Genomic DNA, 14,053 nt, shown 5'->3' on the forward strand with positions numbered 1-14,053 from the left:
TTTAACCTCAAAAGGCTCCTTTTGTGGCCCAGATGCTCATTTTGAGCTTCCAAAGCCTCTTTTTTGCCTTTTTCAACCTTATTGCTTGGAGCACAATCCTCCAGTTTCTGATTCCAAAGTCTCACTTTGTGGCCCAAGTTGTTCTTTTTAGCTTTAACCTGTTCCTTTTCAGCTTTCAATCCCTCATTCTTGGGTCTCCAGCTCAGTTTTTAGCATCCAAGGCCTCGTTTTGGCTTTCTAACACACCTTGTGGAGCAAACCCCTTCCTTTTGAGCTGCCAAGGCCTCCCCTGGGAGGGCACAAGCAGGAGCGGGGCAGCTGCTGCCTCTGCCTGTGGCTCAGGGGCTTTGCAGCACAGGGCGGGAAGGGCCAGAGCCCGCCCTGAGGCGCCGCCGCCTCTGATTGGCCGCCGCTCACACGTCAATCAGGGCTGTGCCCGCCTGCTGCGCTGCCATTGGCTGCCCCGGGCTGGGCGCTGAGGGAGCCTCTGGCTCAGGCCACAGCAGCTCTGGCTGGGATCTCTGTGCTGTGTCAGTGCCCCACGGAGAGCACAGACACACTGAGGCACAGACAGTGCTGCTGGGCGGGGAAATGAGCCCTCAGTGCCCCACGGAGAGCACAGACACACTGAGGCACGGACAGTGCTGCTGGGCGGGGAAAGGAGCCCTCAGTGCCCCACGGAGAGCACAGACACACTGAGGCACAGACAGTGCTGCTGGGCGGGGAAAGGAGCCCTCAGTGCCCCACGGAGAGCACAGACACACTGAGGCACGGACAGTGCTGCTGGGCGGGGAAAGGAGCCCTCAGTGCCCCACGGAGAGCACAGACACACTGAGGCACGGACAGTGCTGCTGGGCGGGGAAAGGAGCCCTCAGTGCCCCACAGAGAGCACAGACACACTGAGGCACAGACAGTGCTGCTGGGCGGGGAAATGAGCCCTCAGTGCCCTTGGCTGGCCGTTGGGTGCTGAGAGCTTGAGCAAGGGCGAGACACAGAGTGTTGTGAGGGGGATCCCTCTGCTCTCAGCAGGGGCTGGGGCTGTGCAGGCACACAGGGGACGGGCACAAAGGGGCAGCAACAGGGCGCTGGGCACCAGGCAGGGGCACAGCCCGGCTGCCCTGGCTCTGCTCTCACCCACAACCCGTCCTCTGGCCTCCCAGCCCTCGCTCAGTTCTCCCTGAGGGCAGCAGAAATGCTGAGGGCTCCTGTGCAAATCCATCCCTGCACAGACACTGCTCTCTCCTGCTACACTCAGTGCAACTGAACCCCCCTCAAAGTCCCATTTCTGCTCTGTCGCCAGTTGCTCTCAGAGATGCAGCGAGAGAACAGAACAGGGCAAGAGCAAGTCCTTGGGTGTCTGGTCTCTGCTGCACAAGTACCACAAAGATGAAGCCTGGACTACAGTTCTTCCTCGAACCATCAGCTATCAGGAGAGGAAGACAGCTTCAGCCAGTCGGTGCACCCCTGGTATTACATCTGGGCACCAGAGACAGGACTCCAGTTTGGCAGCAAGAAACAGCTGCATTAGCTTATGGCAAGATCCTCCCCAGAAATGTGACACAGAGATGCCAGGGCACACGACAGGCTACAGGAATGGCAGCCTTGTTGGTGACCTGCTGATCTGTGCTGATCCACCTGCTCATACACAAAGAGAAAGGGAACTGTCCTCAAGAAATAAAACCCCATCTGCCTGAGATCAATGTTATAACCATGGCTCACAGAAATGCCACCATGAAGTACTCGGGTCACTGGGCCAGTTCAAGGAACGCAGCATTTGCTCCGGCACACCACGCTGGGGAGGGGGCTCAGGATGAGGAGGGAACTCCAAAACACCCAAAAGTCTTCAACACCCCCCAAGACTCTTCAAGGACTCAAAACAACCCAAAAGGCCTAAAAATGCCCCAACTCCCCTCTCCAAAGGCTCCCACATCCTCCCAGTTGATCCCTCAGTAGCCTCTTGTCCCTCCCAGTAGCTCCCAGAAGTCCCAAATCCCTCCCCAGGAACCCCCAGTTCACCCCTAGAGGCCCCCAGTAGCTCCCAGTGACTCCCAGATGTGAACATGAACTAATTCTCCTGTGTGGTTGATGTTCTTGTTGCATGCTGAAGAAAATTCTGTTAGGTAAGAAAACCACCTTGATCTTTTTTTTCTAAAATGTTGCTCTTAAACAGTATTTTACTGCCAGAAAAGGGTTTGTCTTTTCTTGATAGATTGTCAAAACAATCCCAGGATTGCCTTTCAAGGAAAATCCAGCAGTTCACACAGACAGGTATGGTACAGTATGTTACATATTTGAACCAATTGTGTAGTCAGATAATTAGGAGCTGTAGTATGTTTCCAGTTACTCTTCTTAGACAGTTAAAAGGGCAGAGGGTAAGACAAGATGTGTGCACATGGTATTGGGGAAGGAGGCAATTAGAAGCTGCTGATACTTATCCAGACCACAGTAAAAATCTTTCTAAACAGCAGCTTGAAAACAAGGCTGTGATGAGGCAGTACGTTTCTGCACACTCAGCATATTCAGTTGCCTTCTTTTATTCTTAGTGTGATTGATAAAGTTTTCAAGCTGAATGAAATCTGACTGAGTTGATTTGTGCAAGGCTTTTGTTATGCTGCAAATCACTTGCTGCATATGTAAACAACCTGAGGGGTGTTTTTAATTCAAGTTTTAACTGTTGCAAAGATACATTGTTTCATGTTTTTGCAACTGTAAGAAACCTTTTTCCTGCAGTCCCATCTGATTTTCTTCTGAAGCTGGGGAACCCACCAATTGTCTTGGTTAAAAAAACCTTCGGGTTATTTTCAGATACCTAAACCTAATAGTAAATTTTACATCCAAAATGGTACTTTTTGATTTCTTCTTTCATATTTGAGGATTTTTGTTGGCACAGGTAATACATCAGAGATATTTTGTAGGTGAACTGTTTCGTGCCATTTTAGAAATATTGGTGATATTTATCGATTACACTTTCCTTTTGCATTTCCATTGAATTTAATATTTGTATATTTCTCAGGCTTCAGCAGTGCTTAAATTCTGATCCTTTGAAGACACATAGAACTGAAAATGAGCAACAGGTAATTCCAGGATATAACTTCCATTTAACCTCTGCAAACGTGTGTCATATATGTGGAGGTGTGGGTAGTGTTGAGGCTACAAGAGTGATCTTTGTGGAGGGACTCTGTGGAGGGACATCAGGGACTGAATCCAGCCACATCAGCAACAAGACCAGACCAAAGGTCAGCAAGCCCGCAAAGTTGGTAGTGCCTCTGTGAAAATATGAAGGGCAAAAAAAAATGCAGGGGAAGAGACAAAAGGAAAAAAAGCAAGAAACAGAGGCAATGGCCAAGTCAGGGGACAGTAGGAGTCTCAGCACTGTGCTGTGTGACGTGTCTGTGAGTTGTACTTCATTTGTGTTTAGCATTTCTTTGGCTAATTCTTCTCAAAAAAAATAGTTTTTAAGTTGGATGTAAGCTCAAACCCATCTACTAAGTATTGCCTTTGTCATCTATTTCATATGGTTTCAGAGTTTTCAAAATCTTGAAGAAGGAAACTTTGTCTTTCTTGGCAAGAAAATGAAGCCACCATCAATTCTGGAAACAGCACCACTTCTTGAAGATCTGGGAAGGGTAATGCTAATGTAATACATTACATTTAGTATTTTTAAGACTAGTATCAGACCTTAACTTTCAGATACTAAATACTATAGTAGCTAATTTTGATTGAGGAATGTGTAGGAGGTTGTTCATACGGTTGAGTAAATTATGCTTCAGAGAGACTGTAGAATTGTACAGTTTCATCTGATCTATCAACCACTGCTACAAATGATGGCATTTGAGTTGGATGTAAGAATTTAACTCCTCATCCCAGAAGAACTCTTATCATATTGTGTGTTAAGGAAATGTATTATGCAGTGGGTCAAAGGCTTTTAAATTGCTCAGTGCTTTGTGTTGCCTTGTTGGTGTTTCAAGCACACGATTTTCAGGTAGAACTCTTTATTTCTCTTTCTGTAGGAACTTACTCGGAAAAAATGTTTAGGCCCTAACTCCACTGAATCTTACTGTTGGCCACCAATAGCTCAAGGATGTGATGTAGTTGCCATCTCATATCAGGGAAATAATCCTTTCTTGTATATTCCACCAATTCTTACACTTTTGCAGTCGAGCAGTTGCTACAAACCTTGAGAAACAGGAGTGGAGGATGTATATATTAGAGTACTGCAGGTTTTGTGTTCTAAGGTGCAAATGTCAATGAATGATCCAAAAGGTAGTGCATGTTGAGAATGGGTGCATCTGATGTAATCTTAGAGTATCTTCATGATGCTTCCCAGGTTATTTAGGCCATCTGCTTAGACATTGACAGAGATGGACTGCATGAGTGTGGGAGTCTGTAACTTATTTATCAAGTAATATCTAACAAGTGGTTAATGTCATATCACTTTGATACTCGATGAAGCTTGATTTTTAAGGGGCTGTTACACAGTGAAATGGAAATGTCTGGTTTGATTTTTAAAACATTGTCATTCATTTTCTAATGCATTAGATCACAGAAACATAGACTTACTGAGGCTGTAAGGGACCACTGAAAATGGCTCACACAGCTCCAAGTAAGACAAGATGTTTCTGCTTCTATGAAACTTTGGGACCTTTTACTGAATATTTGTGTCTAAACTCCTTTACCAAGAGCACCTGTTCTTTTCTTTGCTTCTGTCCGTTCCAAGTTCAATTTGATTCCACACGGTATTCAGGTAATACCGTTGGATAATTTACTGTGGTGGTGTCTGACCCCTGGAACAGGTTTCTCAGAGACTGTAGATTCTCTGTCCTTGGAAATAAGCAGAAGCAACCAGCATGTGGTCCTGGGCACGTGATTCTAGGTGTCCCTGCTTGAGCAGGGAGTTTGGATGAAATTATCTCCAGAGGGCCATTCCAGCCACAGACATTCTGTGGTAAACTGAGATAACTTCTCATGGCAATAATCTCAGGCATGGGATGAAATTGTTTCAATTATTGGTTTTCTCAGAGTCAACTCTTCAGGTTTTCCTGAAATGAAAATATTACAGCCAGTGCCATGTTTGTATTGTTCTGTCAGTTCCCTGGCCTGTAATAAAGGCACTGGCAAATATTCTTCTGGGTAAGACTGACTAGAAGGTAACAGCCCTCCATGCAGTGAGTGTTTCCTCTCAGCATTCTCCTATTCTCCCAAAACATTGTTGGTAGGAGATTGACTTAGAGATGGGTTTTGCTTAAAGAGTTGGTTATTTTTTAATTGTCTGGACAAGTTCATCAGAAAGGCCACCCCTCCATCTCAGGATCGTGACGTGCCTCTTGTGGCTGCTTGGTCCTGTCCAAGAGTACAGTTAGTTAGTGTTTTGGAATGTGTGATGCTGTATTCCATCTGAGCATTCAGTCAATTTCAGATGAAAAATAAAGTGGAAACGGGGAATTACTGGAAGTAATTCTCTTTAACAGCTTCCTTTTCTATATGGCACATCTCAGTCTTTTTCTGATTGCTATGCTATTGTTCTTGTTTAGAGTTTTTCTAACTGTGTCCCCCCAGCAGTTTTCTTCTTCTATTTTGGTCTAGGAAGTTATTCTGTGTGGTGTGTATTTCAGCTGTAACTTGTGTAATCAGGGCTCAGATTGTTTACTTGGTTGCTCTCTTGGTTGTGTTACATGGAGTTGACTACGAGTTCCTTACGACACTATTATGATGAAAAAGATGGCAGTATCTGGAGAAGAATTAAACATGGGAACGTGCCTGTTGGGACATTGGGAGAAAACCAATTCCTTACAGGTATAAATAAATGGATACATGTTTAATGTTTTACTTAGAGCAGCTTAGAGTTAGAGAGAGACTACTGATGAGTTGATGATAAAAATATGGAGCCCAAATTCAAACTGTGTCACCTTGTATTGTGATCTTTGGCTTTTTTGAATGCTTACCACTAGGTGCATCGCACCAGGCAGTACAGCAGAGCATATTCGTAGAATCGTAGATTGATGGGGTTTGGAAGGGACGTTCAGAGCTCATCCAGTCCAACCCCCCTGCAGAAGCAGGTCCACCTAGATCAGGTTGCATAGGAACATGTCCAGGAGAGTCCTGAAGACCTCCAAGGAAGGAGCCTCCACAAGCCCTCTTGGCAGCCTGTGCCAGGACTCCCTCACCTGAACAGGGAAACAGCTTTTTCGTATGTTTAAGTGGAACTGTTTGTGTTCCAGCTTCATCCCATCACCCCTTGTCCTGTTGCTGGCTACTATAGAAAAAAGGGATGTCCCAGCCTCCTGACACCCACCCTTGAGATATTTGTAAATATTAAGAAGATTCCCCCCCAGTCTCCTCTTTTCTAGACTAAACTCTAACTAGACTAAATTCATATTGTAATGAAAAAGAATATAACAAAAAGAAGGAAACCCAAGAAAGACAAGTGCAGGTGCTCAAAGCAGTTGCTCACTACCCGCTGACTGATGCCCAAGCTGCAATCTGTCCTTCCCGGCACAGCATCCTACAGTATGGAGTAGCCCTTTGGCTAGTTCAGATCGGCTGTCCTCCCTTCCAGCTTGTTGTGCATTCCCTTGCTGGCACAGCAGGCTAAACTGGAAAAGACTTAACTTAAGAAAAGTGCTACTGAGCAACAACTAAACCATCATTGTGTTATCAACATCATTCTGAAACAAAATCCAAAACACAACCTTGTACCAGCTACTAGGGAGGAATTTAACTACCCCAGCCAAAACCAGGACACCTTGTCAACTTTCAGAAGTGAGGAAATATCCAGTGTAGTGGAAGCACACGTCTCACTGGGGTTTGTCTCTGGATCCTAGCACCCTTGATTTAAAGTGCTTATGAGCCAGACATCTGTAGGTGTTTTGTTCCGGCCTCTGATGAGTGGCACCTTGTTCAGGAGGTTTTTTAGACAATTTTCAGTTTGACAATCTGTCCTTGGAAATATCATTTCAATGTCTGTGACCAAGGGTTTGTTTACTAATATTTACAAGGAAGAGAGAAATCTCAACTGTGCTCTTTCAAAGAGTAAGTGTTGTTTCATACACAAAAAAGGTCCCTGGAGTACCAGCATGGGCCTCGCCGGGTTGTCTCAGAGCTGGGCAAGTTAGTTAAAGCTGTTGTTTCTGTGATGCCAAACGTATTTAAACCATTTCTTTAAAAATTGTCTCTTTGGTGTTCAGAAGCATGAAGGAGGATGTAGCTGGTGCAGAGAATGTGTCCAGTCCCAAGGAAGTGTTAATACAAGAAAATTCTACTGAGAACTCTGATTCTTCTACAATTACTTCTGGGAATTATCCATGTGGCAAACGTTTTCATGAGTCTAAAAACTCCAAAACATGAAAGGTACTAAAATGTCAACCTAGAGGTGATTTTAGCAAAGGCAGACTTCTCTTGAGTATACAGAATAGCACCATATAGCTCGTGTTTACAGTAAGCCACAAACACCTTATGATTAGCACCCTGGACATGTTGCCAGAGGAAGCCACCTTAATGTAAATTTTTGTCAGCTAAATCATCTCTAGCTCACATATAGTGCAGCCAAGTCCCCAGACAGCTGAGAGTCTTTGCAGCTGTCCTTTTCCTTCGCGTTCCTCAAAGACGGTATCACAGCCAGAACAAGAGTCTAAGGGTGGGTTTTTCATTGGAGCTTCTGATCCCTTGGGCTCTGCAGTTTCTTTTTACCAGAACTCATGTATATTAGTGATTTCCTGCGAGCTGCTGTTGGACATCTGCTGCCTCAGGGCATGGGGCAGTTCTGGGCTTCTGGGTTCTGTTTCCACAGAGCGCTGGTGGAAAGAGGATTTGCTCAGTGGCTGGACTACCAGCCGTGTCCCGGATGGCTCCGCAAGTCTCTACAGAGGCAAACAGGAGCAAATCCTGCCAAGCCCAACTGCAGTTGATGTTTTTCTGTATCTAGCAACCCTGTAAATATCCTCCAGAATAAAGTCAGATATTGTCCAAAAACACCTCTGGAAGCCAAGGGAGCTTTAGAGAAGCTTTTCCACCCCAGCATGTCCCGTGTGAAGTTGTGGCTGCCGTTGCATCAGTTGCAGATACAGCAGAGGAGAAGTCTGCCCCCCACTGTGATGTACTGATGGCCTCTTTAAAACACATTGTTGAGAATGCTGTTCAGCAGGAATTAAGGCTACTGAATGCACCAGCCTAATTGGCCTTGCTGTTGGTAAAGCAGTTCACTAGCCCCAACCCTGTGAGCTACAGGGGAAGCTTCTGGAAACTCTTTGTGTTTAAAGAAGCCACCCCTGTACCTCTCCCCCTACCAAAAAACCTGGCCCAGGCAAAACTACTCTAAACCCCAACGGAAGGAGTTCAGAGGGCAGCAGGACAGAAAGAGGTGAGGGTAGGACACGGTCAACCAAACCCAGTGTGAAGAGGAGCAAAGAGCTGAGCCCACCATGTGAACCCAAGGAGCAGACAGCGCTGACCAAGAGCCCCCTCCCACTGACGGCCCTCACGGGGCCTCCTTTAGGGAATCCAAAGCCCTTTATACCACTAAAAAACACCCGACTCAGATGACAACCCATGGGGCTCCCAACTCTGCACCACAGCTCTGCGTTTGCTCCTCCCAGACGTGCTCACACCACCCGTGAGGGAGAGGCGGCAGAGACACGGAGCCAAGGTGGCAACGTCCCGCCCCAGAAGGAAGCCAGGCCAGAGGCAGCCGCCCCACAGCCCCGTGGCTCCCTCCTGAGCTGCAGCCACCGTCCCCTGCGCAGAGATGGCTCCAGCAGCAAGGCCCAAGTCAGCAGCAGGAGAGAGGGACCCGGCCCTGCCGCAGCAATTCCTGACCCGGGAGGGCTCTGGGAGCCCTTCGAGCTGCTGTCACCCCTCTCTGGGGCTGGACTCGCTCCCCTCTTCCCGGGGGGGGTTGGAGCAGGACACGAAGTTTTGGGGTGACCGAACGACCCCCGCGAGCGCGAGCGACAGCGCGAGCAGGGCACGAGCGCGGGCTCCCGCGGGGCACGCTGGGAAGCCGAGGCCCTGCCCCCTCCGCCGCACGGCGCCGCACGGCAGGACCAGGACGGTCAGTTGAACTTCTGCTGTTAACCACCCAAGTGGCTTCTGCTACATTTTTATCCCACTGCTCCCATGCCCCATTGCCCAGTGCTCTGCACAGAGAATCATGGAATCACAGCATGGTGGGGTTTGGAAGGGACCTTTAGAGCTCATCCAGTCCAACCCCCCTGCAGAAGCAGCTCCCACCTAGATCAGGTCACACAGGAACGTGTCCAGGCGGGTCTTGATGACCTCCCAGCACGGGGCATCCACACGGTCCCTGGGCAGCCTGAGCCAGGGCTCCCTCACCTCACTGTAATATAGTTTTTTCGTATGTCTCAATGGAACTTTTTGTGTTCCAGCTTCATCCCATCACCCCTTGTCCTGTTACTATCTACTATAGAAAAGAGGGATGTCCCAGCCTTCTGACACCCACCCTTTAGATATGTATAAATGTTAATAAGGTCTCCCCTCAGTCTCCTCTTCTCCAGACTAAACAGCCCCAGGTCCCACAGCCTTTCCTCATATGAAAGATGTTCCATTCCCCTGATCATCATGGTGGCTCTGCACTGGCCTCTCTCCAGCTGTTCTCTGTCCCTCTTAAGCTGAGGAGCCCAGAACTGGACACAGGACTCCAGATGAGGCCTCACCAGGGAAGAGTAGAGAGGGATAAGAACCTTGACCTGCCGCCCACACTCTCCTTGGTGCATCCCAGGATGCTTTTTCTTCACCTTCAAGGTGGAGTTTGAGTGACTTTAGTCACATAAACACACAATAACCTCCAAAGCTTATTAGGATTGGTGTAAAATTCTCTTGCCTTGCATTTAAAGCTGTGAGTTACAAAGAATTCAGGGCACAGGCTCAAGGAGTGGTGGCACCTCAGAGGCCGGTGGCCTTCAGGACAGAGGTGTATTTTGGTATTATAATGACATTATCATGAGCAAAGTGCACCCAAAGGGCAGGTTTGACAGACCTTTGGCTCAGGGTACTAAAATGCTGCTTATCAGCTCTAGAGGAGCATCTCCTTCCCATGTATCGTCGCAGAGTCTGACCACAGAGCCTCCCCTCTGCTCCACACTCCATGGAGTATTTGCAGGGAATTACTGTGCTGTGGATTCCTCACTGACCAGCAGCAGCTGTATCCACCCTGTGAGCCTACTTCATTTTATCCCTTTCCTTAACTGGTGAGCAATGCTGATGTTTAATGTGTGCTTTAATACCAGTTTCAATGTAAGTTTTCATTTCCAGGGCACTTCAGTAATCATGCCACACCCCCCCTTTAGCTGGACTCCCCCTTGGTGCCCCACACGGAATCCCCCACGCCCAGCATCCGTAACCAGCGGCTCTGTGACATCAGCCCCGGGGCCGAGGTGCTGTGGGCAGCGTGAGCACTGCAGGCACAGCATGGGCCCCGCTGTTGGTGGTCACCAGCACTTTCTGGCCACGTGCTACTAGACATGATGAAGCTCCTGCTCATCCTCACCCTGCTGGCTCTGTACTGCAGGCCTGCAAGCGGCTCATGGGAAGGCTGTGGGTAAGTGGCTCTAGGAGGGAGCTTGGGCAGCCCTTACAGCGTCCACTGGTGCCCCGTGGCCACGCCACAGCTCCCCAAACCCCACGGTGTGGGAGCCAGGCTACGGGGCTAAGGCAGGAGCCAGGGCTAAGGGCTCCCTGCCCCGCTGTCCACGCAGCACCTGGTGTGGAGGGCAGACGGCTGCCCTGCAGCCCGAGCAGCAGCGAGCCCTGGAGCAGGACACTCGTGACTTTCTGCTTCCAGGGCGAGCTGCGGGCGCCAGCTCAAGGCTTCTTCCTCTGGGCTGTTGCGCGTCGTGGGTGGCACAAATGCGGCTCCGGGGACCTGGCCCTGGATCGTCAGCCTCCAGCGCCCCTGGGGAAAACGCACCAAGCATTTCTGTGGAGGGTCCCTCATCAACCCACAGTGGGTGCTCACAGCAGCCCACTGCTTTGACAAGTTCAGGTGAGGAGGAGCAGGGAAGGGGCATCCCTACACCACTGCTGCCACTCCTGTCCCGTTCCCACGCAGCAGCCAGCGCCGGGGCGCTGCCCAGCCCAGCACAGAGCCGTGCTCGGCACACGCTGGGCTGGTGCTGCTGCTCACCAGCGGCCTGGGGCTGGCCATTCCTGGAGCCCTTGGTGAGCAGGAGGCAGGCAAGTGCTCCCTCTGAGCCCTCTGCTCTCCATCTGCCCTCCAGGAAAATCGCCAAGTGGCGCGTGGTGATCGGGACCACAAAGTTGTCTCAGCTGGGCCCCGAGGCCCAAGTGCGACGCATCAAGCGGCTGCTGCGTCACGAGGCCTACTGGCAGGTCACAGCTGAGAATGACATTGCTGTGCTGGAACTGGACCAGCCCATCCAGTGCAATGAGCACGTCCAGCTGGCCTGTTTGCCTCAACCCGATGACGTGAAGCTGTCGGAGCTGAAAAACTGCCAGGTGGCTGGTTGGGGATCCACAGTTGCACGATGTGAGTTCCCCTTGTAAAAGCATTTGTGTCCCGAGGCCTGGCACGCTGGGGAGACGGGTTTGGCGTGAGGAGAGCCAAGGCGAGAGCCACAGTCAGGCTGTGGGGACATCAGGCTGCAGACGGGGGTCTGAGCCACTGTCCAAAGCCAGACTGAAGGGAAAGACGTGTCTGGTGTCTCTTGGGGTAGGTGCAAAGCCGAGGCCCAGGGAAGGGCTTTGCCAGACAGGGGAGGGCAAGTGGCCCAGAGCTGCTGGGGGCTAATTCCTTGCTGTGCTCACAGCCACAGAACCAGAAATATCCGATGTGCTGCAGGAGGCCAAGGTTCACCTCATCGATACCAAGCTCTGTAACAGCAGCCAGTGGTACACAGGGGCTGTGCACAGCTACAACCTGTGTGCCGGGTACCCACAGGGTGGTATCGACACCTGCCAGGTAGGAGCAGCTACGAGTCACCCCCTGCAGCACCCACAGCCCTGTCCCAACACTGCTGGGGCTTCCCTCCCCTTCCCCATCATCATCTCCTTGCCCAGGGCCCCTTGCCTTGTCCCACACACCCATCCCGTGTAAGTGGCAGCCCTTAGGTCCAGAGCCCAGTGCTAGAACCTCTGTCTTCCACACATCCAGGATCCCTGTGCTGACAGCAGCCACCCAACACTCCCTTCCTCCTCTCTGCTCTGCTGTAGGGTGACAGTGGTGGTCCCCTCGCCTGCCAAGACAGCCACGCTGACTACTACTGGGTCGTTGGACTGACCAGCTGGGGGAAAGGCTGTGCAAGAGAAAAACAGCCTGGCATCTACACCAGCACTCAGCACTTTTATAACTGGATCCTGGAGCACATGGGACGGCACCAAGAAGAGGCAGCAGCTCCTCCACTGTCACAGCCTGTGTCCACCTCAGCCCCCTCTCAGACACCAAGGCCAGGTGCAACACAACCAGGCAGCTCCACGTCCTGTGCCTTTGCATGCCGGAAGGCGTTGAAGTTCCTCAGTTTGCTGTGGGGGCTCCTGCGGTTCCTGATGGGAAAAGGGGCTTGAGCAGCAGCGTGGCCAGGACCCAGCGCAGGCTGCGCTGTGCCACCACCATTTCCCCCTGGGGCACTGCCCGCTGCTCCAAGGGCAGCCCCTGTGTCCCACACCTGCTCTGTCCTCCCCACGCTCCTCTCAGCACACACAAAGGCTGAAGGAGACTTAGTGTAGTCAATAAAGCTGCCTGTTTGCACAGCACGTTGTGCCTCAGTCCATTGCTCAGTCCCTGTGGAGCTGGGCTCATTTACAGCTGCATTAAAGTTGGTGTGTTGGAATCACAAGAAATTTTAGCAGCAACCTGTCATCAGCACAAAAGAGACACAGAACTTGTGGAGAGTGGCCAGCGCAGGGCCACCAAGATGCTCAGGGGACTGGAACATCTTCCATACGAGGAAAGGCTGCGGGAACTGGGGCTGTTTAGTCTGGAGGAGAGTGAGGGGAGAGCTCATTAACATTTACAAATACCTCACTGCTGGGTGTCAGGAGGTCGGGACATCCCTTTTCCTATGGTACGTAGCAACAGGACAAGCTGCTGCTCGGGGCTGGTTTGTTCTCCCCCAGCACTGCCAGGCCCCTCTCCTGGAACTGCTCTCCAGCAGCTCAGCCCCAGCCTGGGCTGGTGCTGGGCTTGTTCCTGCCCAGCTGCACCACTCTGCCCTTGCTGCCCCTCAGCAGGTTCCTCTGTGCCCAGCTCTCCCTGCCGGGCAGCTCAGGCTCTGGGCACTCAGCCAGTGCTCCCAGTTTGGTGCCAGCAGGGAACTCGCTGAGGGTCCCTCTGGGCCCTCCCCCAGCTCCCTGACGGAGCTGTTGAACCAGAGCGGCCCCAGCGCCCATCCCTGCGGAACTCCGCTGCCCACAGGCCGCACACTGGGCTCTGTGCCGCTGAGCACTGTGAATCTTCTCCTTCCAGGGCGAGAATCCTTTCACAGAGACCCTGAGGACAAAGAGGAGCCCGAGGGAGGAGGAGGAGGAGCCGGCACGCGAGCAGGGCACGAGCGCGGGCTCCGCGCGGGGCACGCTGGGAACCCGAGGCCCCCCACCCCCCCCCCCGCCGCACGGCGCCTCCTGCCAGGCGCCGCCGCACAACTACAACTCCCGGCAGGCACCGCGGCTCCCGCCCGCAGCTTTGGCCGGCAGCGAGGCGCTGGGGGTGATGGGAAATGGAGGCTGCGGAGCGCCAACGAGCCTCCACACCTCGTTCTTCATCAGCTCAGCCTGTTCCTGCCGCGGTACTTCCTACAACACACAGCTCACATCACACGTTACTTGTCCACAAGGTTCAGTCTCCTCGAGGCACACATCGAGTCTCCCCATCCTTTCTCATCACCCACCAAGCACAGCCAGGCTCCTGGGCACAGACCATCCCACCAGTGGCTTTGCCCTTTCCCATGGGAGCTGCAGCCCATCCTGCCTTCCCCAGCCACTGCCCTGGCTGCACTCCAGGGACCTCTTCTCCTCCCACAGCGTGCAGGGGTTTTGTTTGGGCAGGACCAGGACGGTCAGTGGAAGCTCTGCTGTCAACCACCCA

At 51.4% G+C, this 14,053-nt stretch overlaps 1 protein-coding gene across 1 annotated transcript; it reads left to right on the top strand.

Annotated features, from left to right (window-relative positions):
- Positions 1–7,470: 7,470 nt before the first annotated feature.
- On the top strand, positions 7,471–12,534 carry LOC133629248 (acrosin-like). The gene is made up of 8 exons (XM_062019903.1): positions 7,471–7,496; positions 7,787–7,864; positions 8,592–8,763; positions 10,302–10,402; positions 10,796–10,996; positions 11,232–11,500; positions 11,781–11,932; positions 12,184–12,534. Exons 1-8 carry the CDS (start codon positions 7,471–7,473, stop codon positions 12,532–12,534), a joined length of 1,350 nt encoding a protein of 449 aa, XP_061875887.1.
- Positions 12,535–14,053: the final 1,519 nt, after the last annotated feature.

Source organism: Colius striatus, unplaced genomic scaffold, assembly GCF_028858725.1.
Source record: "Colius striatus isolate bColStr4 unplaced genomic scaffold, bColStr4.1.hap1 scaffold_35, whole genome shotgun sequence".
Classification (NCBI taxonomy): domain Eukaryota; kingdom Metazoa; phylum Chordata; class Aves; order Coliiformes; family Coliidae; genus Colius; species Colius striatus.

Excerpts from the sequence above, each read along its gene's own strand:
- LOC133629248 (XM_062019903.1), top strand. The coding sequence starts at position 7,471 with ATGTTGCCAGAGGAAGCCACCTTAAT. Across the intron at positions 10,997-11,231 it reads CACTGCTTTGACAAGTTCAG|GAAAATCGCCAAGTGGCGCG; the intron begins GTGAGGAGGAGC and ends TCTGCCCTCCAG. Across the intron at positions 11,501-11,780 it reads GGGATCCACAGTTGCACGAT|CCACAGAACCAGAAATATCC; the intron begins GTGAGTTCCCCT and ends CTGTGCTCACAG.